At 47.9% G+C, this 26,761-nt stretch overlaps 1 protein-coding gene and 1 long non-coding RNA gene across 3 annotated transcripts in view; one reads left to right on the top strand and one right to left on the bottom strand.

Annotated features, from left to right (window-relative positions):
- ALPK2 (alpha kinase 2) overlaps positions 1-26,761 on the top strand; it is a 128,956-nt gene that overhangs the window by 13,559 nt on the left and 88,636 nt on the right. Inside the window, exons 2-3 of the mRNA XM_065932821.1 lie at positions 1,394-1,521; positions 5,114-5,231. Coding sequence (XP_065788893.1) covers positions 1,413-1,521; positions 5,114-5,231 — 227 coding nt within the window. The 5' untranslated portion in view covers positions 1,394-1,412. The remainder of the gene's footprint in view (positions 1-1,393; positions 1,522-5,113; positions 5,232-26,761) is intronic.
- The window catches only part of LOC136166497 (uncharacterized), a 72,656-nt gene that overhangs the window by 36,801 nt on the left and 9,094 nt on the right, over positions 1-26,761 (bottom strand). The window lies entirely within an intron of this gene.

Here is a 26,761-nt window from a genome sequence, read left to right as displayed (position 1 = left end):
GAGATCTAAAATATGTAAGTTTCACAGTTCTCATCTTTGGAAAATTTATCACACCAGAGATAAATACACAAAATATATTTATGTGGGAGACTGTCTCTAAATGTCTACCGTTTGGATAGAGTGAAATGTGGTTTCCAAACATGGGGTCCTTCGTGCAGGATAGATTTGGCAGCATGATGCTAGCACTGTGCCCAGAGGACAGAGGGAGGCGGGTTCTCTGGGCACAGATGGGGGTTCTTAGGGCTGCCTGGAAACGTGCGCTGCACAGCTCCAAGGTCATCTCTCACACTGAAGATGTCAGCCCGTGTGGCTGTGACGGGGGTCCCAGGGGAATGACGGCTGCAACTGTGTGATCTTGAACATGTTGCTCAACCTCTCCAAGGCTCGGATTCCTCATCTGTAAGGTGTAGGTGGTATTAATAACCTTTTAGGTCACTTAAAGGAGATTAAGTGAAATAACATACCTGGTGACTAACCAAGCCGACTTGTTGAATGCCGACTTGTACTGATTAATCCGTACTTGCTCAGAAATGCCAGCCCACTTGCTGCCCTCCCCGGGGCACCTGCCTGGTGCTTGGAAGGAACGGTAGTTTCCTGGTTTCTCCTGGAAGAAATATGTCCCACCTGGTGATTCCTTTGTATTGAGTCAACTCCTCTTTTGGGAAGCGAACATGCACGAACACTTTTTTTTTAAATTGTTATTTTTCTTGAGTTCATTTTCTAAAAAAATGTATTTATTTGTCTGCACCGGGTCTTCATTTCAGCATGCGGGATCTTTAGTTGGGCATGTGAGCTCTTAGTTGCAGCTTGTGGGATCTAATTCCCCAAGTGGGGATTGAACCTGGGACCCCCTGCATTGGGAGCGTGGGGTCTTAGCCACTGGACCATCAGAGAAGTCCCAGAGGCACATACTTTCTGAGTCCAGTAGGAACCGACTTCGAAAGAGGTGGCGCTGGCTGTAGGCTCAGTTTTCCCTCCGTCTGGGCTGCGACCCCCTGTCAACCCCCAGGAAGCTAGGTTGAAACCGCTTCTGCCCTCCCTGGGGCATTGGCGACATCTGCAGATCTCGATTGTGACCACGTGGGGGAGGGGTGCAGCTGGCATCTAGGGGGTCGAAGCCCGGAATGCTGCTAATGCCCAGGCCCTCCCCCTCCCCCATCCCCATAACAAGTTTTCCGGCCCTAACGTCACCAGTGGCCGGTGAGAAACCCCACCCAAGGACGCCCAACCTGCCCACCAGCATGACTGCAACACCCCGCCTTCTGCAGGCCAAGGGACCTCATTTCTTCTCTCCCTGAGGCCCACTCACAGGGTGGTGGGGCTTCTGGAATTTCTGAGAAATGTCAGAGATGTCCCAGAATGGATGGTGATGTTGGGGATTGCTATTTTTCAGGCTCACGTGGCATGAAAGGATGGCAGACTCAGGAGGGCCCCAGAGGCGCGCGCTTTGTTTTTTATCTACGTTGCTTTCCCAGAAAGTTCCCGAGAAGTCTGACGCCGTGCTTCATTGCATAATATCGGGTAAGCATCTCTAGCTCTTCACCCTCTGAAATCTCTGTGCAGACCAGGTTTCTTTGGCTCACAAGGGCACTGTTAAAACATCACCTGGGAAGTTTAGTTCTGAGTAACTGATTAAGCAATTAAATCCTCTATGACTTTTTTTCCTAGAAGATCTCTTCGAGTACTTTTCTGGACATGTTTTGGGGATTCTTCTCCATGTCCTATTGTGATTCTTGTTTAGGCAACTCCTACACTTGTTCTTTTTTCTTTTTTTTCCAGATAATCTGCTTTTAATTTCCTGTGGTACACGGGAAGGGCATGAATAACTTCACTTCAGACAATGTACCTAACTCTTCTTCATCACATTTTACTGATGTCCCCAGCCTGGCCAAATTCATCTCCCCACTGTTTGCCTTTTTCAGCTCTGCTGGTCAGCAGTGAAAAGGTTAAAACTAAGACAAATACGCCCCGTGGAGGGAGCGTGAGATCAGGGAGCTGGAAATCCCCCTGCCTGGAGAATAAATAACCCAGAGCTGGTCCACAGCTTTCACCCTGGGAAAGGGGATTTATCACTTCTTTATTTATCCCTGGGCTCCACCACACGGCATGTGGGATCTTAGTTACCGACCAGGGATTGAACCCATGCCCTCTGCACTGGCAGCGTGGAGTCTTAACCACTGGACCACCAGGGAAGTCCCTGGGATGTGGTATTAAAAGAAAACAAGGAAAGTTGCTGGGCAGGGAAGCAGGATTTGGTACCTTGTGAGTTGTTTTCTTCTCTTTCTCGGATTATGTCTACCCTTGAAAATATGGAGGCACTGGTAGTCTTGTCTAGAGGATGAAAGAAAACTCTTCACCCCTTTATCCCTTTTTCTAAGTCCAGAGGAGAAGAGTCAGTCTCTAAAACGGCTCTGCTTCCTTAGCAGAAGTTGCAATAAAGTCTCACCTTCTGTTCTGGGTCTTTGGGTGTAGGACCGTGCAGCTGAGCCCCCAAGCCGAGAGGACAGCACCCGCTCTTCCTGGTGCTTGTCCACAGCCGTCCAGATGGAGAGGCGGGCTCGGGCTCACTGTCGAGGCTTCAGAGCAGCCCCTGTCTCCCTAGGAAGCCCAGGGTTTGGATGGGCCCTCGCGTTGGGTACCGGTCCCCACACACATAAGCCAGATACTTGTGAAATGTTCTGCAGGTGGCTTTCAATAAGCGACCTGCAGGTAGGCTTAAAAAACACCGGTAGGATTTTCGGGTTAGGTTTCCAGCAAGTCGAGGGAGAAAAGAGAACCACCCACAAGGTACAAGATACCACTTCCCCGCACAAGTCTGCTCTGGGGCCGATTATGCAGCTCTGTACCACACGAAGGGAAAAAACCCGTCAGCCAGTAGGAAGCCGGGGGATTCAGTCAGCCCTGATTACTCCTGAAATGAAACACTGGAGCCCGAGAAGTCAGAATGAGTCCCCCAGGCTCAGCTTAGGCATGCTTGCTGTCATGGCTTCTGCAAACTCAGGAACACACCCAAGAGGAGCGATTAAATGCTTCCTAAGAAGAAATCGGGTAAAACTGACCCCAAGGGGAACACGAGTCTGATTAGAACAGGCAGAAATGAAATATGATCAGCAGCTTCCATGATGGTTTTTCAGGGAAGCTCTTTTTATTTTTTTGGTGGTTTAGTCATTTGCTTGAAAGAGATTCAGCCGGGCAGCTGCTGGAGATATGTCCCTGCGTGCAGGTGTGTCTGCTGTCTGCTCCAGGGACTGACTAGGTGGGTGCCTGCTTGGAGGAAGAGGTGGTGGGGAGCACAGCTGGGAGACCCCAACTTAGATGAGACCGAGAGAGAGAGGAGGGCTTCCCTGGTGAGAAGGTATTGCTCCCAAATACCAGGTTTTCCTCCAGTAGAGGTGGCACATTTTATATGTTTTCAGCGATGTGGGAGCTGGTGAGAAAGCTCTGGTCCACACTGGATACCTTCCTGCCCTTGTCTGTCACAAGGGGGAAAAAATTCCAAGGGGTGAATGGAATTCCTGAGGGCGTTTACCAGATTAGCCCATTAGCAGTCTATCCTGTTAATGATCACCAGGGGAAGGGTGAACCCCTTCTGAGGGGGAAAGCGTAGGTCCATTTCTGTGATAACATCAGTCACACGTCATCATCGCAGCGCCAGCCTGGGAAACCTACATTCCAGACTCCTTCCTCCTCAGGAAGACATGGTTTCAGCTCATCTGCTTTGTTCTTTGCTCTTTTAACATACAATCAACTCTGAGCACCATTAAGGTATAATTTTCAAAAAGGTAAAATGATTCCCATGCAAATATGGAGTGAACGTTAAAGATTTTATTCCATTCTTTTCTTTTTTTTAGGACCTATTCTTCCACTATTTCACATGGAACATTTTTTTAATAAGTCTTTACTGAATTTGTTACAAGATTGCTTCTGTTTTGTGTTCTGTTTTTTTTGTCCAAGAGGCATGTGCGATCTTAGTTCCCTGACCAGGGATCCAACGTGTACTCCCTGCTTTGGAAGGGGAACTCTGAACCACTGGACCACAGAGAAGGTCCCTCAATTCTTTGAGTAAACAGGGAACCAAAAAATATCAAGACCTGGTCAAAGCACATTTGAGGAATTGGGTGTTTATAGGCAACTTAATGCACGAATGTTAGGATAAGATTGCTGAGTTAAAACACTGGTTAATGTCCTACAGGGCCATCAACTGTAATATATGGGGTTATCATGTCTGCTATGTGGAGATTATTTGCATCTCTATTGAATAAAAATCTGTAAGTTTATATGTAACTTTAAGTCTGGGGATTGTAATCAATAGTAATCATCGATCAAGCAGACTGCATTCCCCTAGATAACTCTGAGATGGACCTTTGTCCCATGTGACATTGAAGCAAGATACCATCCACATTTTTGCCATATTTCTTAGTTGTAGATAATTTTTCTCAATAGCTTCTTTTTTTTTTTTAAATAAATAGTAGTTAAGGACACTCGGTCTTTCAGGAAGTTATTTACTTATTTCTTTCCGGCTGTGCTGGGTCTTCGTCGCTGCACCGGCTTCTCTCCGGCTGCAGCGAGCAGGGGCTCCTCTCCAGCTGCCGTGTGCAGGCTCCTCATCACGGTGGCTTCTCTTGTCGTGAAGCACGGGCTCTAGGGCGCGTGCGCCTCAGGAGCTGTGATCTGTGTGCTCAGTAGCTGCCCCTCCCGGCCTCCCGAGCACAGGCTCACTAGCTGTGGTGCACAGGCTGAGTTGCTCCAAGGCACGTGGGATCTTCCTGGACCAGGGCTTGAGCCCACGTCTCCTGCATTGGCCGGTGGGTGCTTTGTCCCTGAGCCACCAGGGAAGCCCTCCTAATAGTTTCTCGAGATTAGGAGCAGGACTTTTCATTTTGTGTGCTCCCCCTGCCCCGACTCCAGCCCAGCATCCTCTTAGGCACGTAACATGCCCAAGAGTGCTTATTGAAGGATGCGTTTTTTATCAACGACAAGAAGCTTTTCCAGTTCCCCAATGACATGCCCATCATGCTTATCCCTATTGTTTATCATCCATTCTTATTGATAGCTTTATGATTTTCCAAAGATACTTCACATCGTAAGAATATTCTTATTTCTTTATCATCAGGCCAGCCCAAGCCAGAGGTAACTTGGTACAAGAATGGTCACACCATAGATGAGTGTGGCAGTGTCTCCAGTTACGAATCCTTCGAGAACCAGTACGTTCACGAGTTACACCTCTGTTGGTAAGTGGATGTGCCTCAGTGGACTGTTGACTAAGCTCCCCATGTTCTGTCGTATGCTGGTTACTATCAGGTAAGGTCAAAAGATTGGCTCGTGTTTGCTTCTTGAGTCCCATTAGATGCGATCGACGGCCTCCAGCAAAGACAGCTAAACTCTGCCTGGTAACTCATCACCCTCCTCTAATTGCTGCCGTGGATGGTACATTACAGCTTTATTTAGAATTTCACTCAAGGTGGCCCAGGCATTTTCATTCATTGAATAAGCTCTTTTGAAAGTCTTGTCCTCTCTGGAAAGTTCAGAAGCACTGTGGGATTTCATCATCTGTCATCCAGCATGTCTTGTGTAAGAATGGAAGGAAGAAGTGATGGGCTCGGATCCCGCAGCAAGTTGGTGGTGCAGCTGAGGCTGGAAGCTGGACCTCCTGGCCTGCTTTGAGAAAGTGGCATGGCCCGGTACTGTGGTTTCTCATTCTTATTCATTCCCACAAGAACTGTGTGCTTGGGGTGAAGTCAGGTAGCGTCGCATGTGAAGTGGAGAAAAGGAGAACTCCTCTGGCTGAAACTGGGCAGCTCTCGTTCCCCAGCGCAGCCAAACTGGTCCCATGTCCCTCACAGGGGCTCTGAGGAGACTGAGGTCTGCGGAGCGTGGTGTGAAAATGGCTGAGGGGCATGGGTGTGTGCCAGCAGCCTTGGAGCCGAAAACAACAAACTGAAGGCTTGGGTTTGCATTTCAGCTCTGCCGTGTTCGGGCTGTGTGATCTTGGCCAGTTCCCTTACCTCTCTGAAACTCAGCTTTTTCATCCATCAAAGGGTGGCTGAATGAATTAAATGATGTAATGCTTGTAAAAGGCTTGTTATATAGTAGTTGCTCAATAAAAGCTTTCTTAATCTCTGATCTTTGCTTTTGTTTCAAAGTAAGGTCAGAGGTCACTTCACTATGGTTGAAATGCTTGACTCAACTGGCCTGCAGCCTATCTAACCTGGTATTTGAGACATCCATTTATTTGTTTATTATTTAGCTTTTTTAAAAAATTAATATTTCTTTAAAATTTTTTCTAAATTATGAAAGTATGATAACACATTTATAGGAGGTTTGGAAAATACAGAACAAAGTTATATATAGTTTGATTGTATATTACAGTTATTTTTTTAAGTAGATAATTTAAGATTTTTAGTTGGGAGTTTCAATGTCAAACTCTCAAAAATTAATAGAATGAACAGATAGAAAAATAGAAGGATATAGGAGACCTGAAAAGCACTATGAACCAATTCAACATAATTAAGATTTATATAGTTTTCACACAACAGCAGGATACAAATTCTATTCAAGTTCCCATAGACTATAAACCAGGAGACACTCGAATAGTATACCCAGGGACATAAAACAATGTAAATTTGTAACATGTAAAAATTTCATGGACCAAAGATAATGAAATCATACAGAGTCTGTTCTCTTATCACTGTGGAATTAGGTTAGAAATCAATATCAAAATATACCTGAAAATAAACCACATAGTTTCAAATGCAGCGTGACATTTACCAAGAGAGACCTTAGCCCTTGAAAGCCTCATGCTTATTATTTAATTTTTATATGATATTCATCATGCAGCTACTATATGGCAGGCATGTAGCTTAATGCCCGAGTCGAGGTGAACAGCATGAACATTGCTTGGAAAACCTCAAGTCCATCAAGAGAGACAAGCGGTGAACAAACCATGCCGCCTTCCCCTCATGGTCCAAGTACTGGGAGGCAGCCCGCTGGCCGCCACTGGCCCGCAGCCACGGGTTGGGCTTCCTGCCTCTTCGTTCCACTTTGTCGAGGCTCTCCTCACCCTCCTCTTCACCCCAGTCGGCTTAGAATCCCCTGTGCTGTGCTGTGATCAGTCGCCCAGTCGTGTCTGACTCTCTGCGACCCCATGGACTGGAGCGCGCCAGGCTCTTCTGTCCCTGGTGATTCTCCAGGCAAGATGACTGGAGTGGGTAGCCTGTCTCTTCTCAGGAGGGTCTTCCTGCCCCAGGACCAAACCGGGGTCTCCTGCACTGCAGGGGGACTCTTTACCCGCTGAGCCACCGGGGTAGGTGGCTGCCTGACTGCCCGCTGCCTGACTCACGGGCAGGTCTGTCACCTGGATCTGTCCAGCCTCAGACATCCTCAAACGTCCTCATCTCCTTTGCACAGGCCTCCCGTTGGGCAGTTATTTCCTGCTCAGGACTGATGCTTGCTCAGTAGGCTGTGCACCTCCTGATGGCAGGAACCCTCACTGTTTCCTGTTAATACATCTATGTATCTATCATATAGATATTTGTGGTTGTGGTTATTAGTTTGCTTATATCATCATTGGCAAACTTTATCTATAAAGGGCCAGATAGTAAATATTTCTGGCTTTGAAGTCCAGACAGTCTCTATCACTCTGCCATCATAGTGCTCAAAGCCCAAAAAATGAAACAAACAAACAAAAAAACCCCCAAATCCCCCAAAAGATCATGGTTGTGTTCCAATAAAACTTTATTTGTAGAAGCAGTTGGGGGCCAGATTTGGCCCGTGGACCATAGTTTGCCAGCCCCTGGTCTAGATAGTAAGATCCTTGAGGGCCTACACACTGTTCTTCGTATGTATTCCACTCCTAACTTTGTGCCTCTGAGCACTCAATACATATTTCTTGATTGATTAATTTGGGTCTTACACTAAACTAAAATATTATACTCACTTTGTAACCAGGAGAGAAGATCAATGTGTACCCTTTTACTGATGGAATACCATTTAGGAATTGAGATTTGTTAATTGTTGTTTGTACATGCTGAGGAGTATAGACAAACCAAACATTTTGTGGGGTGTTAGGAGTTGAGGGGGAGCCATGGTGAAACCCGGGTCAGATGGGTGGGTTACAATGGGAGAGACACAACATAGGAAAGAGAAAGTTAGCAAGGGAGCTAGCACTGGGTAAAGGTCAGGGGCTCTCATTCTCTGCTCTAAGGTTCAGCAGCGCAGTGATTCACTCTAAAAATGAAAAGTTTAATGTGACTGCACTCTTTCCAAGTTCCTGCCGTTTGAAAGGTAGCCCCGCTGCAGGGAACAGTATTCAGTCCTAATGCAGACGAATAATGGTAGGGCAATATGATGGCGAAGGACAGGGAGGCCTGGCATGCTGCAGTCCATGGGGTCACAAGAGTTGGACCCGACCGAGTGACTGAACAACAATATGGTAATAGATGTGGCTCCTTTCCCCGCCCCCCCCACCACTTAGTGGTAAATATGTTGGACACTAATAATCTTTAAAAGATCTGGTGTCCTACACTTGGAGTTCTGAGCTGTAACTGCCCATGAGCAGGGCAATAAACCCACTAACACTCGTCCTTCACTCTTGACAAAGTCAATCCCCAGTCCAGGTGATTCCAATATGCTGTCCAAGATGCAAAATGCTTTGATCTGAAAATATGCATCTGTAAAGTAGTTTGACTTCTATCCATATATGAAGTGCAGGTTAGGAAAATAAATAGGATTTTGTGCAAATGTCTTTCAGAGACTGAAAGTTAGTTGTTAATAACCATATTAATCTTGATTTTTTTTTTTGGTCATTATCAGTGCACCATAAGTCGCCAGATTAGCTTTTAGTTTCCCGAAGAAAAATACTCTACCCACCTGAGTTTAGTCTTCCAGTCACTAAGTCTGAGTTCTTAGATATTTGTTTCTGTGTTTCCCAAGGGCTTTTCCTGGCTTAATGTCCCATCTGCACTTCTGCTGTGAGGCTACGAGCCCTGCTGCCGTGTTTATCCACGTTCTCATCTTCCCTCTTTGCTCAGCTCGGTAGCACTTCTCCCCGCATTCTTCCTGCATTCTCCTTGTATCACTCTAATCCTGTGAAACCGTGTATTTACAGCAAATAAGGCTATCTGGAGAGATTGATCAGTGCTGTTGTGACCTTTCCATTACCACAGGTCAAGTGCTTGGCAGACAAAAGACATGGAAAGCCAAGAAAGTGTTGAGAGAGAGAGAAGCATCAATAATAGCAGTATAGTTTGCACTATAGCATGAAAACATTTTCCGCCCCTTGAGATACAGGGGTTGGGACTTCCCTGGTGGCCCAGTGGTTAAGAGTTTGCCTTCTAATGCAAGGGGTGTGGTTTTGATCCTTGGTTGGGGAACAAAGATCCCACCCACATGCTTCGTGGCCAAAAACCCAGAATATGGAATAGAAGCAGTATTGTAACCAATTTGGTAAGGACTTTAAGAATGGACTTCAAAAGATCTTTAAAAAATAAAATAAAGATGTAGCAGTTGGGAGGAGGGGAAGAAAATGCAGTTAGATGGTTTCTACCTCATCATGAAAGCAAGTAGCAATATACATACAAACTGGGAACTGTGGTCTCTTATGAATGGAGTTTAAAGACAAGCAGCGAAGAACAGATGAAAATGTGCCTAGGAACCCACACCTAGAGAAAGACGATCATCTCCGAAGCGTGGAGGCCTCTTTGGTTGGTCACGGTCCCATCCAGCAGTGATGAGGGCGAGTCTAGGTTAAGAGTGAAGCAGGAGGGAGGGGAAGCGGAGGCCAGGGCAGGAGCCCCCGGTCAGAGGGACGGGAAGCAGCCCCGCTCGCTCTCTCATCGGCTCAGCCCTGGCGCTGGCTGGTCTGGAGATGGACCCTGTAGAGGACCTGGTGGGGATAGTGGTCGGGAGAACCGCAGCCACCACAAGCAGTCTGCTCATATGTGTGTGGGTTGAATAGAGTCCTCCATATTCATGTTCACCTGGAACCTCAGAGTGTGACCTTGTTTGGAAATAGTCTTCCCCCCCGCCCCAATACCAGGAGCTCAGGGCTCTTTATTTATTCATTTGTCTTCAGCTAGGCTGGGTCTTCGTTGCTGCGCCGGCTTTATAGTCTGGTTGCAGTGTTTGGGCTCCTCACTGCGGTGGCTTCTCTTGTTGCGGAGCACAGGCTCCAGGGCGCAGGCTCAGTACTTGTGGCATGTGGGCCTGGTTGAGACATGTGGGATCTTCCTGCACTGGGGATCGAACCATGTCTCCTGCATTGGCAGGCGGATTCATGACCATTGAGCCTTTGGGAAGCCCAAAAGTAGGGTCTTTGCAGATGTAATTATTTAAGATAGGATCATGCTCGGATGAATATGGGCTCTGACTGGCATCTTTATACAGAGAGAAAGCAGAGACACAGAGAGGGAAACAGCCGGGTGAAGACAGGCAGAGGCTGGCATGGTGTCGCTGCGAGGAGGGAGAAGCCCAGGTCCGCCGGCGGCCCCCCGAGGGGGAGGAGCGAGGAGAGATTCTTCCCGAGCCTTCAGAGGGACCTCCCTCCAGCGTGGCCCGGCTGACGCAGTGATTTTGGACCTCCCGGCCGCCAGGACAGTGAAGGAGCACACTGTTGTTGTTTTGTGCTGCTCTCTGTGAAGCCGTTTGTTTTGTCCACTCTAGAACACTAATACATGATGTGTCTGAGCATTCTTTAAAAAATGCTGCCCCTCACCTACTTAGTATAGGATTGACCATTTTTTCCCCTGATAACCAGAGTGCTGTTCCCAAGATACCAGTTGACTCCATCCAGGCCTCCTGGGAGGCATGAGTGGGTCCAGGGGCAAAGAACGTTTTCCAACGCTGCCCCAAACTGGATATTGATTGCTCAAGATGTTGAAGGGAAAAAATTCCATCTGAGGGTTTCCTGAGTCACTTATGTGTTTTGACACCAGGGAACATCTGGCCATGTCTGGAGGCGTTTTCGATTGTCACGTCTGGGAAGGGGTGCTTCCAGCATCTGGTGGATAGAGGCCAAGAATGCTGCTGGATGCTGGATATTGCTCAGGGCAATGCCCCACAATGAAGTACCACCCATTCTATAATGCCAGTAGGGCTGACGATGAGAAACGGTGTCATCAACCACCCCAAAACAGAGTGCCCTGAAGCAGCAGCAGCTGGTTTGTTCTTCCGATTCTGTGGGCTGGCAGTGGTGGATACTGCCTGGCTCACTCATGCTCACTCATGGACTTGAGTCAGTCTGAGGCTTGGCTGGACTGGGAGGTCCAACGTGGCTTCACCAGGAGGTCTGGCAGTTCATGCTGGATTCTCTCTGATCCTCCAATTGGTTAGAACAGGCTTCCTATACCTGGGTCTCAGGGGAGCAATATGGAGAAAGCTCCAGGAAACGCTCCTGTTGAGCTCCATCCCAACACCACCCCCTCCACGTTTTCTGGGCCAAAGCAAGTTACGGGGCCAGACCAGAGTCAAGAGGCAGGAAGAGAAATGCCACTTCTTGAACAGTAGAGTAGAAATGTCACATTGCAGCAGGGTGTACATAACTGAGTGAAGGGAAACAGTGGCCACATTTTGTCATCTACTCTATCTCATGCTATGTTGCTTCAGCCGTGTCCAACTCTTTGTGACCCTGTGGACTTCAGCCCACTAGGCTCCTCTGTCCATGGGATTCTCCAGGCAAGAATACTGGAGTGGTTTGCCATGCCCTCTTCCAGGGGATCTTCCTGACCCAGGAATCAAACCCACATCTCATTATGTCTCCTATCTTGGCAGGCAGGAGTTTAATAATAAGTTTTGCTGCTTGTGATTTATGTGACCTTAAGCAAGTCAGTTAACTTCTCTGAGCTTCAGTTTCTTCATCTGTAAAATGGGTGTTTGTGATGATGTATTGAGATGATTTATGCAAAATGATCAGTGGAGTGTACAGGTCACTGCAGCAAATTTAGTTGTTTTTAGTTAGCAGTTAACACTCCCTGAAAGTCTTGTATTCCCAGAATTAATCTGAAAGGATTACTTTGTCCTAGTCAAGTGTGTTTAGAGTTCCAGAATAATTTTATATGCATAGTTTTGAAAGTGTTAGAATCAGTTGAGAATTTTCAAAGACAAGAAGAAAATGGATTTTAAGCAGGAGAGCTGTAACCTAATCACAGGATTGAAGCTGTTTCTATCATATATATTGATAGAGTAAAACCCTGTAAACCCTGTTTGGATGGTTTTTAAAAGGTGGAATCTATGACTTCAGTGAAGTCTGGGTCTTCTCAGTTTTTCCTCATGCTTGGATGGACAGATGCTAGGAGCCTTAGGACACTGTTAAATTCTTGAAGTCACTCTGGTTTGTAGCTGGCAGAGGGTTGTTCATAAGCGCTTGTTGTCTGAGCCTAACTGGCCTTGAAGGGGCCCTCAGCCTATCTCTATACCCAAGAAAACCCAAATTCTTTCTCAGACATCTCAGAAACATGAGTTATTGGTTGTGAATGAGGCTGGGCAAATGAGAAGAGGTCAGTCAGTGAAGAATACCTCCATTCCGGGGATGTCCCTGGTGGTCCAGTGGTTAAGAATCCACCTTCTGATAGAGAGGACCTGGCTTGGAGCCCTGGTTGGGGAACTAAGATCCCACACGCCTCGGGCACCTGAGCCCACACACCACATCTACTGAGCCCGCACACCCCAGAGTCTGCACCACAACTAGAGAGAAGTGTATGCTCCATGAGGAAAGACCCTGCATGCTGAAAACTAAGACTCGAGGCAGCCAAAAATAATAAAATATTTAATTAAAAAATGCAAATATCTTTATTCTAGGAAGAAACACCTCAAGGCACACATCCTGCTAAAGGTAGAAGGGTCACCATCACCTTCACTTACAAAGGACAGGAGATTGTATCCACCACTGAAAGCAAGGATTTGAATCCAAAACTGAATATGGATTTAAATCCCAGATCTGCCTCTTACAAGCCATATCATTTTGGGCAAGTTACTTAAGCTCTCTGGGTCACCATTTCCTCACTTATAAAATAGGGGTAAAGATAGTATCTGCTTTATAGGGTTGACCCAGGGATTAAATCAACACATGCCAAGAATTTAGAATACTCTTTAAATAAATGTTACTTTGTGCAATTTGAACACGTTCCCCAACATGCCAAGCCATGCTCATGCTCAATCGTGTCTGACTCTTTGCTACCCTTTGGAATGTAGCCTGCCAGACTCCTCTGTCCGTGGGATTTTTCAGGCAAGAATATTGGAGTGGGTTGCCAGTTCCTCCTCCAGGGGATCTTCCTGACCCAGAGATTGAACCCGCATCTCCTGTATCTCCTGCATTGGCAGGCAGACATCAAACTATAATTTTGGAGCTGATTAAAAACAGGGCAATTTAGAGGTAAGAAAGGCAGCTTAGTTTGGCAGCATTTCCCCCCTCTGCTATTTCCCTCTTGGAGCATAAAATGTAATTAACGTGTTTGATCAAGGACTCATCGGGTGGAAATAAAGATGACTGAACCTTGCTACAATTTGGCTAAGAGGGAAAGGCATTTCATCGGAGATTGGAAAGCATTTTGTGAACTTTGTGTTCCCATGAGCTTAAGTAGGTGTCACAAGTCTTAAAGATGAGTGCTAGGGCTTCCAGCACCAGGAAGGCTCTGTGTCCGAGCATGGAGCCAGGGCGGGCTCCTGCAGCATTCTTCCCAAATGAATTCAGCCGCTGTGCTTCGTGGCTGTCCCTCCGACCACTGCCAGAAACTTTTCTTAAGTGAGTCTCAAGGGCCTGATTAGAAGCACCCATTTGGTCCCCGGGACGATAAAGCCGTGCTGATAGTCTGCTGCACGACTTCACTTTCCGGTTTTAACTTCGGAGGTGAGTGTCTCAGTGGAGTGGATGGTGACAGGGTGATTGCTCCCACCTTGGTGCTGGCTCTCAGGGAAGATCCACAGCTCTCAGTGACAGACCAGTCCAAGAGTCCCTCCCCAGACGGTGGGACAGTCAGAGGAAGGTGCCCTGGAAACTGGGCACGCGCTGAATGACTCTGGAAGGGCCCCTCCATTGACAGCTTCTGGGAACTTAGAGAAGATCAGTAACATGAGGGAAGTTCATGGGCCAACTGGGGTTCACTCTTTCTTTGTAATCCCAGAATCACGGGGTGAATTTCTGAGAATTGCAAAGATGGAGAATCTGGCTGATACAGAAATTCCAGCACTAGCAATCCCCTGACCAGTGTTGACGTCCTCTTTCAAGGTGAACCTCATGGAGACATTACCTGAGGGGCATCCCTGGTGGTCCAGGGGCTAAGACTCTGCCTTGTAAAGCAGGGGGTCCAGGTTCCATGCCTGGTCAGGGAACCAGAACTAAAATTCCACATGCTGCAACTAAAAAAAGATCCCACGTGCAGTAAAGATCTTTGCACGCCTCAATGAAGATTGAAGATCCTGCGTGCTGCAACTTAGACCCAGCACAGCCAAATAAATAAATAATATTAAAAAAAATTTTTTTAAAGTTACTTGACAGCAAGTTAGGACAACTGAAACTGAATCAGGTCTTGTGAGTCCCAGAAGGGTTTTGCTTCAGCCCTGAGGGGAGATGCAGGGAGGGACGGGACTAAGAACATAGTTTGATTGGGAAGGTATTTCTGTCCTGACCAGCTGAGCCCTGTTTTCTCCCTGCCAAATATCTCCCATGAAATTTACCTTCACTTTTTCTTCATCACCTCTGGAAGCCTCTCCTTCCCTCCCCACAACCCTCTACCTTTCACTGTCTTAGAATTCTGTGCTTGCCTTGGACCCCTGCCTCAGACTCCATCACTTCTGACTGCCTGGCTTGCCTGCTCCAAAATGCAGTTCACTTTCTCTGAATCCTGTAAGACTGGACCAATCCCAGCACCTTCAACCTCTCAACTCCTGAGCCATCAGCCCAGGCCTCAGGCTGAGTCCCAGCATGTGGGTGGGGAAGCCTGACGCTCTGGGCCCTCCCAGGACCCCTTCCAGACCACAACTGAGCCACCCTTGAACCTAGGAATGAACTTGATATATGAAAGGTGTTTGGATCTGGCATGTTCTGTTGACCTTGTCTGTATGAGCTCAAAAATACCACAGACTGGGAGGCTTAATCAATAGCAGTTTATTTCTCATGGTTCCAGAGGCTTGAGACCAGGGTGCCAGCAGGGTGGGGTTCTGGTGAGGACCCTCTCCTAGGCTTGCTGATGGCTGCCTTCTTGCTGTCTCCTCACATGGCAGAGAGAGAGAGAGAGAGAGAGAACGTGGTTGGGGGAGAACAGGCTCTCTGCTATCTCTTCTTGTGAAGGCACTAATCCTGTCACGAGGGCCCCACCCTCACCTAAACTAATCACCTCTCAAAAGCCCTGTTACCAAGCACCATCATATTGGGAATTAGGGCTTTAATATATAAATATGAAGGGGACACAATTCAGCACTCCTCCAAATTTGGAAGGTGTCCCAGCCATGCACAGGGTCAGACCTGGACCAGGCCAGTAGGGGTATATGTGGGATCACTGGTTAAGAATCAGAGATTTGCAGCTCTCTGCAAGGCCATGAATGGGTACTTAGCAAGGGCTGACTTCAGAGTCATAACCTCCCAGGTTCAACTGTGAGCCCTACTTCTTGAGCGTGTCTGTATCTATAAAGGGTAAAGTGGGAATAATAACAGTATCTACCTTGCAAGGCTGGGGGAAGATGACCTGAGATAATACAGAGAAGGTTTTCAGAACAGTGCCTGGTACTTAGTAAGTGCCAGGTAAATGTTCACTTTTTTCAGGGTCTTCTGTGTTTTGTTAGATACTGTTAGTTACTCTTGGTCATAAGCATGTGAAAGTGGGATTAGGTTACCTTCCCATTTCAGAGAAGATGGGGCCAAACAGATCTTGGAATTTTTTAATTTTTTAAAAATAATTTTATGTATTTATTTTTGGCCGTGCTGGGTCTTCGTTGCTGCACGGACTTTTCTCTGTCTATGGCGAGCGGGGCTGCTGCAGGCCTGCTCTCCTGTTGTGGTGCTCAGGCCTCTCACTGCGGCGGATTTTCTCGCTGCAGAGCACAGGCTCTAGAGCGCAGGCCAGTACTTGTGGTGCGTGAGCTTACTTGCTCCTTGGCATGTGGGATCTTCCTGGATCAGGGATTGAACCTGTGTCTCCTGCATTGGCAGGTGGATTCTTTACCACTGAGCCACCAGGGAAGCCCTTGGAATTCTTGAATGAGAGTCTTAGTGTGATTGCAGAGCTAGTTTAGAATGACCAGGGCTTATATAAGTGTTAGGCAGCCAGGCCAAAGGCATGGACTCTCCCCAGGTAGGCAGAACAGATGCGAGACTGTATGTGAAGCTTGGGGCAGTGATTTGGTTCAGAGCTTTAGCATCAACTAAATTCTGGGCCATCCCTGAACTCCAGTGTCACTCAGGTCTAGGGTGCTCCTGCAAGACCCTTGTCCTTGCTCTTTCTTCTGGAATGTTCTCTCCCCAGATAACCCCATGGCTAGTTCTCTTACTGCCTTCAGGTTTCTGCTCAAAATCACCTGAGACCTCTGACCCGCCATCTAAAATAGCACCACCTGCCCCCAGCATGTCCTGCCTTCCTGATCTTGCTTCAGTCTTCATGTAGCACATGATGTAATGTATGTACGTATGGGGGGCACACACACACAATTTATCAGCTTTGCATAGGTGTCATAGACATACAGTGAGCTCTTCACAGTTGAAGTGTTGAGTTTGGTGCATTTTGACACATGCACGCAGCCATGGAACCATCACCACCATCAAGAAAATGGACACATTTATTCTCCTAAAGGACCTCTGCCTGCCCCTTTGCATCCCCACTTTCTGGCCCTCTTTGCGCCCACCCCCCATCCTCATACAACAAGCTTTGGTCACTGGAGACTCGCTTACCTTTTCTAGAATTTTTATAATTAATTGAGATCGTGGAGCATGCACTCTTTCGTATCTGGCTTCTTTCACGCCACGTAATTATTTCAAGAGTCATCTGTGTCATTTGGTGAATCAGTGGTTCCCTCCTTTTATGGCTGAGCAATGTTTCTGAGTTTCATGGTTCGGATCTCTCGGAATTTGTTATCTCGTGCTTGGACACCTGGGGTTATTTCCAGTCCTGATAAGTATTTATTTAAATTTTTGTTTGTCAGAGTTTCCCCTCAACTGGAAGGTAGGTTCCATGGCTGCAGAAACTTGTCTGATCTGTTCCCTACAGTACCCCCAGCACCCGACAGTGAGCTCTGTGGGATGAATTACACAATGCGTATGGTGCATTTGCTGTGTTCTTTACCGAATCTTCATCTGAGAGGAGGGGGAAAAGCTGATGGCATGTAGGATGCGCCACCCCCAAATTTGATACCTTGGCATATGAAAGATCTTAAGTTGAAGGAATTTTTAAAAATGGAAGAAGCAGAAAGATCATTCTGACCTCCCCCCATCACCATTCTTCCCGGAAACAGCTCTTATTAATAAAACTCCCCTGTGAAAGGTGCATTCCCTGTATCCGGAGGAGAGAAGGCCTTCTTATCACCAGAGACGGGGAAACTGGGGCAAGAACTCTGTACAAACAAACCTTGTGAAAGTCGCGTTTATCTCTCTGTGACCTCCTCACCATTTACTGTCCACAGCTCAAACCTCTTGCTTGTCAGTCCTTCGCACCAATTTATCATTTCTGTGTCTACCGGTATAAGAGCTCCCTGTCCTGCTCACTTCTCTGGGTCTTCATTCTTTTGTGAAGGCTCCACATACACGTACGAATTCAATCAGCTTTGTATGGGTTTCTCCTGTTCCTCTGTCTTTGTCGGTTCGATATTTTCCTCCTCACAGAGCCATTCCCCGGACAGCCATCTGAGTTTCGGGGGAGGGATTCGAATCATGGTGGCTTCTTGGTGGTCAGTCTGCGGGTGCTCTAGGGGCTGTGCTGTTTAAGGGGGTGTGAAGATAGGGACTGGTAAAAGGCCTCCTGTGGGAGCCGTAGGACCAGGCCACCATGCCAGCGGCTCCGGTCACCCACCAAGCTGTGGAGCCTGAGCTTCTGGCCACTGTGGCCGCCCCCCTTCTGGCCTGTCATTCCCGGTTCCCTGGGCCGCTGCCCAGCTGTGGGACGCTTCTTCCTTGCCACTCCTGCCTGCCCCTCCCCCAGCAAGGGGCTGCTCCCCCGGGCACCGTGCCAGCTCCCCACTTTCCTGTCTGCTGCCAGGAGCTGGGCCGGCTCACCCCGCAGGTGCCAGGTGATACGGGGGCAAGGGAGATGGGCGGGGGAAGATGACCAAGCGGGAGGCACCAGGCACCAAGGGTCCGACAACAGAGCAGCAGGCAAAGAGAAGCAATCACCTTGTGAACGGTTCCTTCCCTGACCAGTCTCCTAGACTGCTTCTGAGAGAGAAGAGCTCTGGTCTGTTTTTGCACTATTTCCTCCTGCCTGGGTCGAGCAACTAGTTTTTTAAAAAAGAAAAACCAACTCAGCCATAAAAAGGAATGAAATTGGGTCAATGACAGTGATGTGGATGAACCTAGAGTCTGTCATACAGAGTGAAGGAAGTCAGAAAGAGAAAAACAAAGACCGTGTATTAATGCATATGCATGGAATCTAGAAAAATGGCACTGATGATCCTACCTGCAGGGTAGGAATAGAGAGATGCAGACGCAGGGAACGGACTTGTGGACACAGCATGGGGCAGGACAGGGTGGGAGGAATTGGGGGGTTAGGAGTGACATGTATACACTCGCTGTTCAGTCGTCAAGTCATGTCTGACTCTTTTGCAACCACATGGACTGTAGCCCACCAGGCTCATCTGTCCATGGGATTCTGCAGGCAGGAATACTGGAGTGGGTTGCCATTTCCTTCTCCAGGGGCTCTTCCTGACCCAGGGATCGAACCCACATCTCCTGCATTGCAGGCAGGTTCTTTACCTCTGGGCCACCAGGGAAAGCTGTGGGTAAAATAGCTAGCTGGTGGGAAGCGGCACAGGGGGCTCAGCCTGGTGCTCTGTGACGACCTAGAGAGGTGGGAGGGAGGCCCCAGAGAGAGAGGATGTATTTACACTTACAGCTGATTCATGTTGTGGTACTGCAGAAGCTATCGCAGCACTGTAAAACAATTATACTCCAATTAAAAAAAATAAATGAAATGAAAATTAAAAAGGCAAAACCCATTTAAACAGCCACTGAGTTCCACAGGGCCAGCTGCTGGGCACCTCCTACAAACTCGGCTCAAATGGAGGTGCCAGTCAGTGACACTGATATTTTTCTGAGGATTTAATAAAGGGACATTCACTCTTCATAGACACGGTGGAGTCATAGAGCTGGAAGCGACTCCAAGGCCTTGTCACTCAAAGTTGATTTCCCCTGGAAGCTCATTAGAATGCCAGTCCCAGACCGCACCCTGGCCTGGCAAATCAGATGCTGCCTTTTAACGAGATCCCAGGTGATTTGCGTGCACGTTACCATGTGAGAAGCCCTGTTTTATGGATTATCTGGCCCCTGGCTATACCTTACCCCTAGGGAACTCTCGAAAAATACTGATACTCAGGTGATACTCCCAAGAAATGCTGATTGAACTGGTCAAATGCAATTGGTCCAGTCCAGTTCCTTTATTAGACCCAAGACCCAGAGTGATTGTGGGACCCATCCAAGCTCCTAACAACTGGTTAGGACCAAAGCTAGGATTACCTGTCCCTACTGCATCTCATTCTACTAGGCTGTCCTACAAAACAAAAATCTACTTACACACTTGCTGGAGTATAACTCAAAAAGAAGTGATTGTGAGGACTTCCTTTAAAAATAAGGATTCACAGACATCCCTAGCAGTCCAGTGGTCAAGACTTCAGCTTCCAGTGCAGGTTCGATCCCTGATCCAGGATCTTAAACCAAAATTGTGGCCAAAAGCAAAACATTGGAGGAAAAAAAAACAGAAGCAATATTGTAACAAATTCAATAAAGACTTAAAAAAAAAAAAAAAAAGGATTCATGGAGGGTCTACGATATGCCAGGGGTTTTCCAAGATCTGGGGCCCCTGGTGGCTCAGATGGGGAAGAATGTGCTTGCATTGCAGGAGACTCAGGTTTGATCCCTGGGTCAGGAAGATCTTGCTTTTCTTTTCTTTGTTTAAATTTTTCTAAGCATTGTTTTTATTTTAGAGAGTCCTAACCACTTCAGATGCAGGAGGAAAGACAGGGTTTTTTTTTTTTTTCAAACCAAGGGCCTCTGTAATGTTGTCTGCCCTGACCAAACACGCAGGCCAGTGGCATCACTGTAAACTGACTATAATGTTTAATCTCTCTCTGCTAGGATAACAAGGTGATGTCAGTCTCTGCTTCTGTAAGAATCCTGAATTTAGGATTTTCAACGGTCACTACTCCAACTTCTATTTCTAAAGGTTAGAAATTAAGTGACAGCAGACAGGCATAAAATCGCAGTTTCCACTGTCTGTTCAAATGTCCCATCCATCTTTCTTCCTCACTTTTTTTTCCAAGGAAGCTGGTTGACCCCTTTTGTTTCACTCCTGCTGCAGTGGCTTTAACCCATGGTAGCAGCAGCAAAGCCCGTGATCTCACGGAACAGGGTTAAGAGAGAGGGAGTCACACGTTAGACAGACCAACAAAACTGGTCCATGGTGGTCCTGGAGAAGGAGGCAGGAAGCCACTAGCTTCTGGATCCATCTGACAGCACTGGATATGTTGCTATTGGACCGGATGCTAGGAGGGGGTGGAGGACCGTCTCCAGGGTGCACGGCCCCGATAATTGGTAGAGCGGAATTGCACATTTTTGTGAGACGGAAAAGCAGGTTTGGAAGGGAAAATCCAGGTTTGTCTTGGAGCATGCTGGATGTTTAAGTGAAATAACAGTGTTAGCCCTTCAGAATTCTTAGCTAACTGACTTCCATGAAAGAGCACTGGGTCCTTCGAGTCAGGGTCCACTGTTGCCTGGATTTCTGTCCTGCTCTAAAGAGGCCATGTCTTTCATAGAAGGATTTGCAATTTAATCTAGAAGTCTTTCTGTTGTCACTGTGTCCTTTGAGATTTCTGGAGACGTTCTGGGACCCTGTGCCAGCTTGGGGGCCTGTTGGTGAGGCCAGTGGCGATGGTTTCCAGCTATCCTTGAGTTTTCTTTTGAGAAGAGGGGTCTGTCATCTGTTAACTAAGCCTGTTGGGAGTAAGGCCACGAGACGCTTTTCTTTCTGAAACCAGTGTGCTCATGTCATATTCATAGAATATCTGGTGGGTCTGCGTTTGATCCTAGAGTTCAAAAAGCTGCCACAAGCTCAGCACTTTTGTGTCAAATGAGAGCCAGGAAGCCAACCCTGCCCTGACCCTCCTCTGCCGTCCGCTGACCGACTCCCCAGCCTGCTTCACCAGGTCCTGGAGCTGACGTGCGTTTAGCTCAGTGCCTGCTGGGCCCTGACTGCCCGTCACAGTCACCTGGGAGGCTGAAAAAGGCCAGCTGCACAGCCCATCTCTCTGAGATGCCGCTTAATTGTTTTTTTGTGTTGGTGAGGCCCTGGCACTGGTAATATTTTCCGCTCTTTCAAACAGACTTTATTTTTTATAGCAGTGTTAGGTTCACAGCAAAATGGAGCCGAAAGCAGTTTCCATACCTCCCCCTGTCCCCAGTGCAGACTCTCCACGGTCTGCATCCCCCACCAGAGCGGGGCGTTTGTCACAACTGGTGAGACTCTCAGACACATCGTCATCAAAGTCCACAGTTTGCATCCGAGCTCCCTTTCTCTCTCTCGGCATTGTACATCCCATGGGTTTGGAAAAATGCCTGATGACGCCTGCCCACCAATATCATATCGTGCAGAATGGTCTCCCTGCCCTAAGACTCTTCTGGCGCTGGCAGTTTTTATCAAGCACTGCAGAAGATTCTAGGGCAAGGCTGAGAACCACCAATTTAGAGCTTCGTGTGCACCAGGCCCTGCTTTAAGCCCTTTATAAGAATTAACTCCATAATCCTCACATCAGCCCCTGTGCAGATCCAGTGATTGCCCTGAGACACCCGGTAGCTTGTCCACTATCACACGGTGGATGGATGGTGTGTGAGCTCCGGCAGGCTGGCTGCTAAGTCTGTCTCCTACGCACGACGCGCTGTCCTGACTTTGTAGCCTGCCTCTTCCATCTGCTCAGAATTGCACTTAAATGAAGAGGAATGGCAGACTTGCCCCGGCAGTTTGCTCCTGAGCAGAGTTCCGTGCCTTCCAGCCCCTGACACCCATTCTTCAGGCCTCGTCCCCACACGCTGTCTCTTCGCTGACCTCGCCCGTGACCCGCTGGGTCTCGCTCCTATACACCTGCCGGAGTGCCCGCCCCCCCCCGTCCAGCTAAGTCTAATCCTCCCCGCTGGGCTCAGGTTACCCCCTCCTGGCTCTGTTCCCAAAGATTCAAGCCACCCTGACCTCTCCCCTCCTGTCCAGCACAAGCACTCCCTGCCTTCACGGTGCCTTTGGGAATTCAATGACACCGAAGTTTGCAAATCACGTCCTGCTCCCTGTTTAATACCTGAAAGTCTTATCTCTTGGTCAAATTGCTAGTTCCCCCAGGGAAGGAAGCAAGTCTCATACCATCCACGTTTTGTCTCCCTTTTCAAAGCCATGCCGTATGCCGGGCGTATGTGCTTGTAGGTCCAACAGGACTTAGGGGAGGATGGGGTGTTCCTGCTTAGCCGGAGGCCTCAGGAGAGCGGGGCCTCTCCAGCTTCAGCCTGGCACCCTGTGCAACGTGGTGAGCCTCTCACAGAACGATTTCCACTCCTCCCGAAATGAGTGCTCTTATCTGCCTCCTGATGAACTGGAGCGTGAGGTCCAAACCCCTCAGTCTGGGATGCAAAGTCATTCATGACCTGGACCCCACCCACCTCCTGGTCAGTAACTCCTCCTGCTCCCAATTGGCCTGGGTCAGCCCCACCTTCTGCCCGCGTGTGTGCGTGTATATGTGTGTGTACGTGTGTTCAGTCTTGTCCTACTCTTTGTGACCCCATGGACTGTAGCCCACCAGGCTCCTCTGTCCATAGGGTTCTCCAGGCAAGAATACTGGGGGTAGATTGCTATTGCTTCCTCCAGGGGATCTTCCCCACCCGGCAATCAAACCTGTGTCTCCCGAGTCTCCTGCTTGCAGACAGATTCTTTACCGCTGGAGTTAGCGGGGAAACCTTTCTTTGGTGTAAATATTAATCGCATCTCTCCTCGCTCTCTAAAGCATCCTGCTTCCTGCTTCAACAGTAGATCACGCGCTTGCCCTAACTTTCGGCCCAGTGCTCCCCCGGGTTCCAAATGAGACATGTGTGTTGCCTTCCCACCTCCTCTCACCTCTGGCCATTCCTCATACCCAGAGTAATCAGCCCCAACCTCAGGCCCGGACCACCTTTCCTGCCAAAATCCTACCGTGTATTTCTTAGACCTGCTTCAGCGTTCAAGTTCCCCGGAAACCTTCCCTCATCATCACCTGTCACCTCCCCACCCCCAGATTTCTAGCATTGGTCTGATTTTTAACAGCACTTAGCACATCCTGTCCTGTCTTGGGGCTGCTTATATGGACACCTAGTTTTCCTTATTGGACGGGGATCTCCTGAGGGAAAACCTCAAACTTTAACACTTTCATCTTCCACATAGCAGCTAACACAGTGCCTTACACGTGGGAGATGTTTCTTATTATTTTGTTTGGCTGTGTAACTTAAGACAGTCATGTCTTCTTTGGACCTCAGTTCTAAGATCTGCAAAATAAATCATCTCTTTATCAATCAGGGTCTAACCAGGAAGATGATTGATGCTTCCCTGGTAGCTCAGATGGTAAAGAATCTGCCTGCAATGCAGGAGACCTGGGTTCCATCCCTGGGTCGGGAAGATCTCCTGGAGAAGGGAAAGGCAACCCACTCCAGTGTTCTATCAGTCAGGGTCTAACCGAAAGACAAAAACCAAGCCTTCAATGCCAAGTTACACAAGTGACTGAGCCAGACGGGGCAGTGGGGTCCCTGGAGATAAGCATCAGCAGGAAGCATCATCTCCTACCTGCAGGGATGAAGCGGGGTGGGGTGGGGGCGGGAGGCAGGCTGTTCATTCTGGGTGGGCTGTCCTGTGGGACCTGGAGCTACAGGAAGGGTGGCGCCTGCTGGAAATGCCACCTGAGGCTGGCTTCTCCCCTCTGCCCACCCTCCCGTCTCCTGCCTAGGTGTGTGCATGCTCAGTTGTGTCCGACTCTGTGATCCAATGGACTGTAGCCTGTCAGGCTCCTCTGTCCATGGGGTTTTCCAGGCAAGAATACTGGAGTGGGTTGCCATGTCCTGTTCCAGGGGATCTTCCTGACCCCCACATCTCCCGTGTCTCCTGCATTGGCGGGTAAACTCTTTACCACTGCACCACCTGGGAAGCCCTGTCTCCTGCCTTCCTTGGGTCAAATGCAGCACAGAGCTAGTGGTCCTGGGAGCAGGGGAGATGCAGGTTCCGGGGGCCAGCTCTGTAACAGCGAGCACAAGAGGGGACAGGGCAGACGGTCCCTGGAACAGCACAAACCAAAGGCCCCTTCCTCTCTCCAGATGTCTGGTTCGGTACATCTGTTGGATAAGTAACTAGATAAATTGGTGCATGTACAAGGAATCTCTTCATCAATTTTAAAATACATCTAGCTTCTTGCGGAAAATACCAAGAAATTCCGTGTGTTTGTAGTGTTGGAATTCTTCCATCTCCATGATGAACATAGCTTTGGGGCATGGAAAGAAAACCTAAGTCTTACTTATTCCTTTAATTATTCTGAGTAAGTCAGTTTATAAAATGGACAACAGCAGTTAGGCAAGTCATAAACTATAGACACTTAACGTCAGAAAATGTTATGACCTTCACCCTGTGCTCTGCCTGCAGGAAGGACAGGATGTCATCATGTAAGTATTTACTGAGCCCAGGCTCCCCCCACTGCTGCACAGACAGGCTCAGGGAGCGGGCGGGGAGACAGCTCATTCCCAGATCTTGTTTTCTTCCACTGGAACATGGGATGAGTAATAGAGTCATATCTGAAATTCAGGGATGGTTCCAAATCTTACCTCTAGCCAATCGTTGCAGCTTCTTCTACCAATCTGTCTTCAGGGCACCTGGCCAGATCTCACAGTTTGAGTTCCAGCATTTTTAACAATGGTGAGAGCGTTTTTGGGGGAGCAGGCAAATGACCTCCAGGAGACAGAAGGAAAGGAGCAGCCACAAGAGCTGGGGTCATCTGCTTCTCATTCCACATGGATGGACCTTATTTTATTTGTGCCACTGCAGTCATGATTACAGGCTTCCCTGGTGGCTCAGACGGTGAAGAATCTGCCTGGCAATGCTGGAGACCTGGCTTCTATCCTTGGGTCGGGAAGATCCCCTGGAGGAGGGCATGGCAACCCACTCTAGTACTCTTGCTTAGAGAAGCCCATGGACAGAGGAGCCTGGTGGGCTACAATCCATGGGATCGCAAAAGAGTTGGGTATGACTTAGCGACTAAACAACAATAATAGCAACAATCATGAAAAAATAAATGTATGAAATAGTACATTTGAAAACACAACACCCTTTGGGGTGATGAGAATGATGGTGATGGTGACTGAAGCGGGAGGATTTAAAAGTGCATCCATTTGAACAGGTCTGTTGAACCAGCAGCTAAAGAAAAAAATGACTGCATGTCTTTTATTGCACTTGATACATTCTGTTCCCCAACTCCTTGTCTTCATTTTCTTGTTTTACAGCATCACTAATCCCATGGATCCTTGCCCTGGGTTCTTAGTTCTTACTCACATTGACAACACTTGTTCACAGGACACAAAACCAACCCAAGTGGGTGGAATCCCAAGGAACTTCTAGAATTAGCGCTACCCCCAGCCTCCTGCCTCCCCTCACCCACCCCTCCCCAGCATCAATGGAAAACAGCCTCCTCCTTCCCAATTCAACATATCGGTTCGCCTGTTGTTTGCCATCAGGCAGCCGTGATGTTAAACTATTGGCTCTGAATTTTTTGGACAAAAATGCTCTCAGGGAAAATATTGTTCCTGTTGATTGAGCTCTGTCATGTAAAGACAGTCTTGTGGGCGAGGTCATCCAGGTCAGCACCAGATGGATCACAATGCTGATTCCCTGGAGAGGAGGCTTCGGAGTTGTTCCCACCCTATTATGTCTCCTTTGGTGGTTACTAGGCTGCAGATTTTCACTGACTGTGGGCTCTTGGTTCTTGAGACTACCATGCAACGGGGGATAGGGGAGAAGACTAGGGCGAGTTAAATCGCAAAAAACTCACTCCTCTTGCTGGGAGTCAGCCATTTTTCTTGAACAAATGCTACCCACATTGCCCTTGGCTGGTGTTGAGAGTTCTGAAAAGTTGATTCAGACAAAGGCTGCTGGTGTTCTTGCCTTAAAGGAGGAAACTTCCAGGGGTCCTTTATTTCAGTTTTCGCTGATGCTTTTCATCTTCTGCTTCTATGCCATTTAGCACAGAATTGACTCTCATCATTTTAAGTGAATATTCATATCATTTCCTTAATTTAGAAGTTTGGAAAACTTGTATCTCTTTATAAACTTGATAGTTTCCCAATACCTCAAAGCTGTTCTGATAAGGGTAAGGGTAATATTAATGAATGTAATTCTTAAAAATAATGTATATTGAACCATATTAATATTAGGAAGATCTCATGAACCAAGTTTTTCCAAATGACCAATATATGATACAAAATCACCCATGGGTTAAAGATCCATGTAAGATGCAGTGCAGACCAACGGATTCTGTGTACCATGTATGAAAAATTCATTGATCGTGTTTTGGATTCCACATTGCAACTAAT

Source organism: Muntiacus reevesi, chromosome 4 (assembly GCF_963930625.1).
Source record: "Muntiacus reevesi chromosome 4, mMunRee1.1, whole genome shotgun sequence".
Taxonomy (NCBI): domain Eukaryota; kingdom Metazoa; phylum Chordata; class Mammalia; order Artiodactyla; family Cervidae; genus Muntiacus; species Muntiacus reevesi.
Note: the sequence above shows the minus strand (reverse complement) of the source record. Positions and strands in the feature narration are given on the sequence as shown.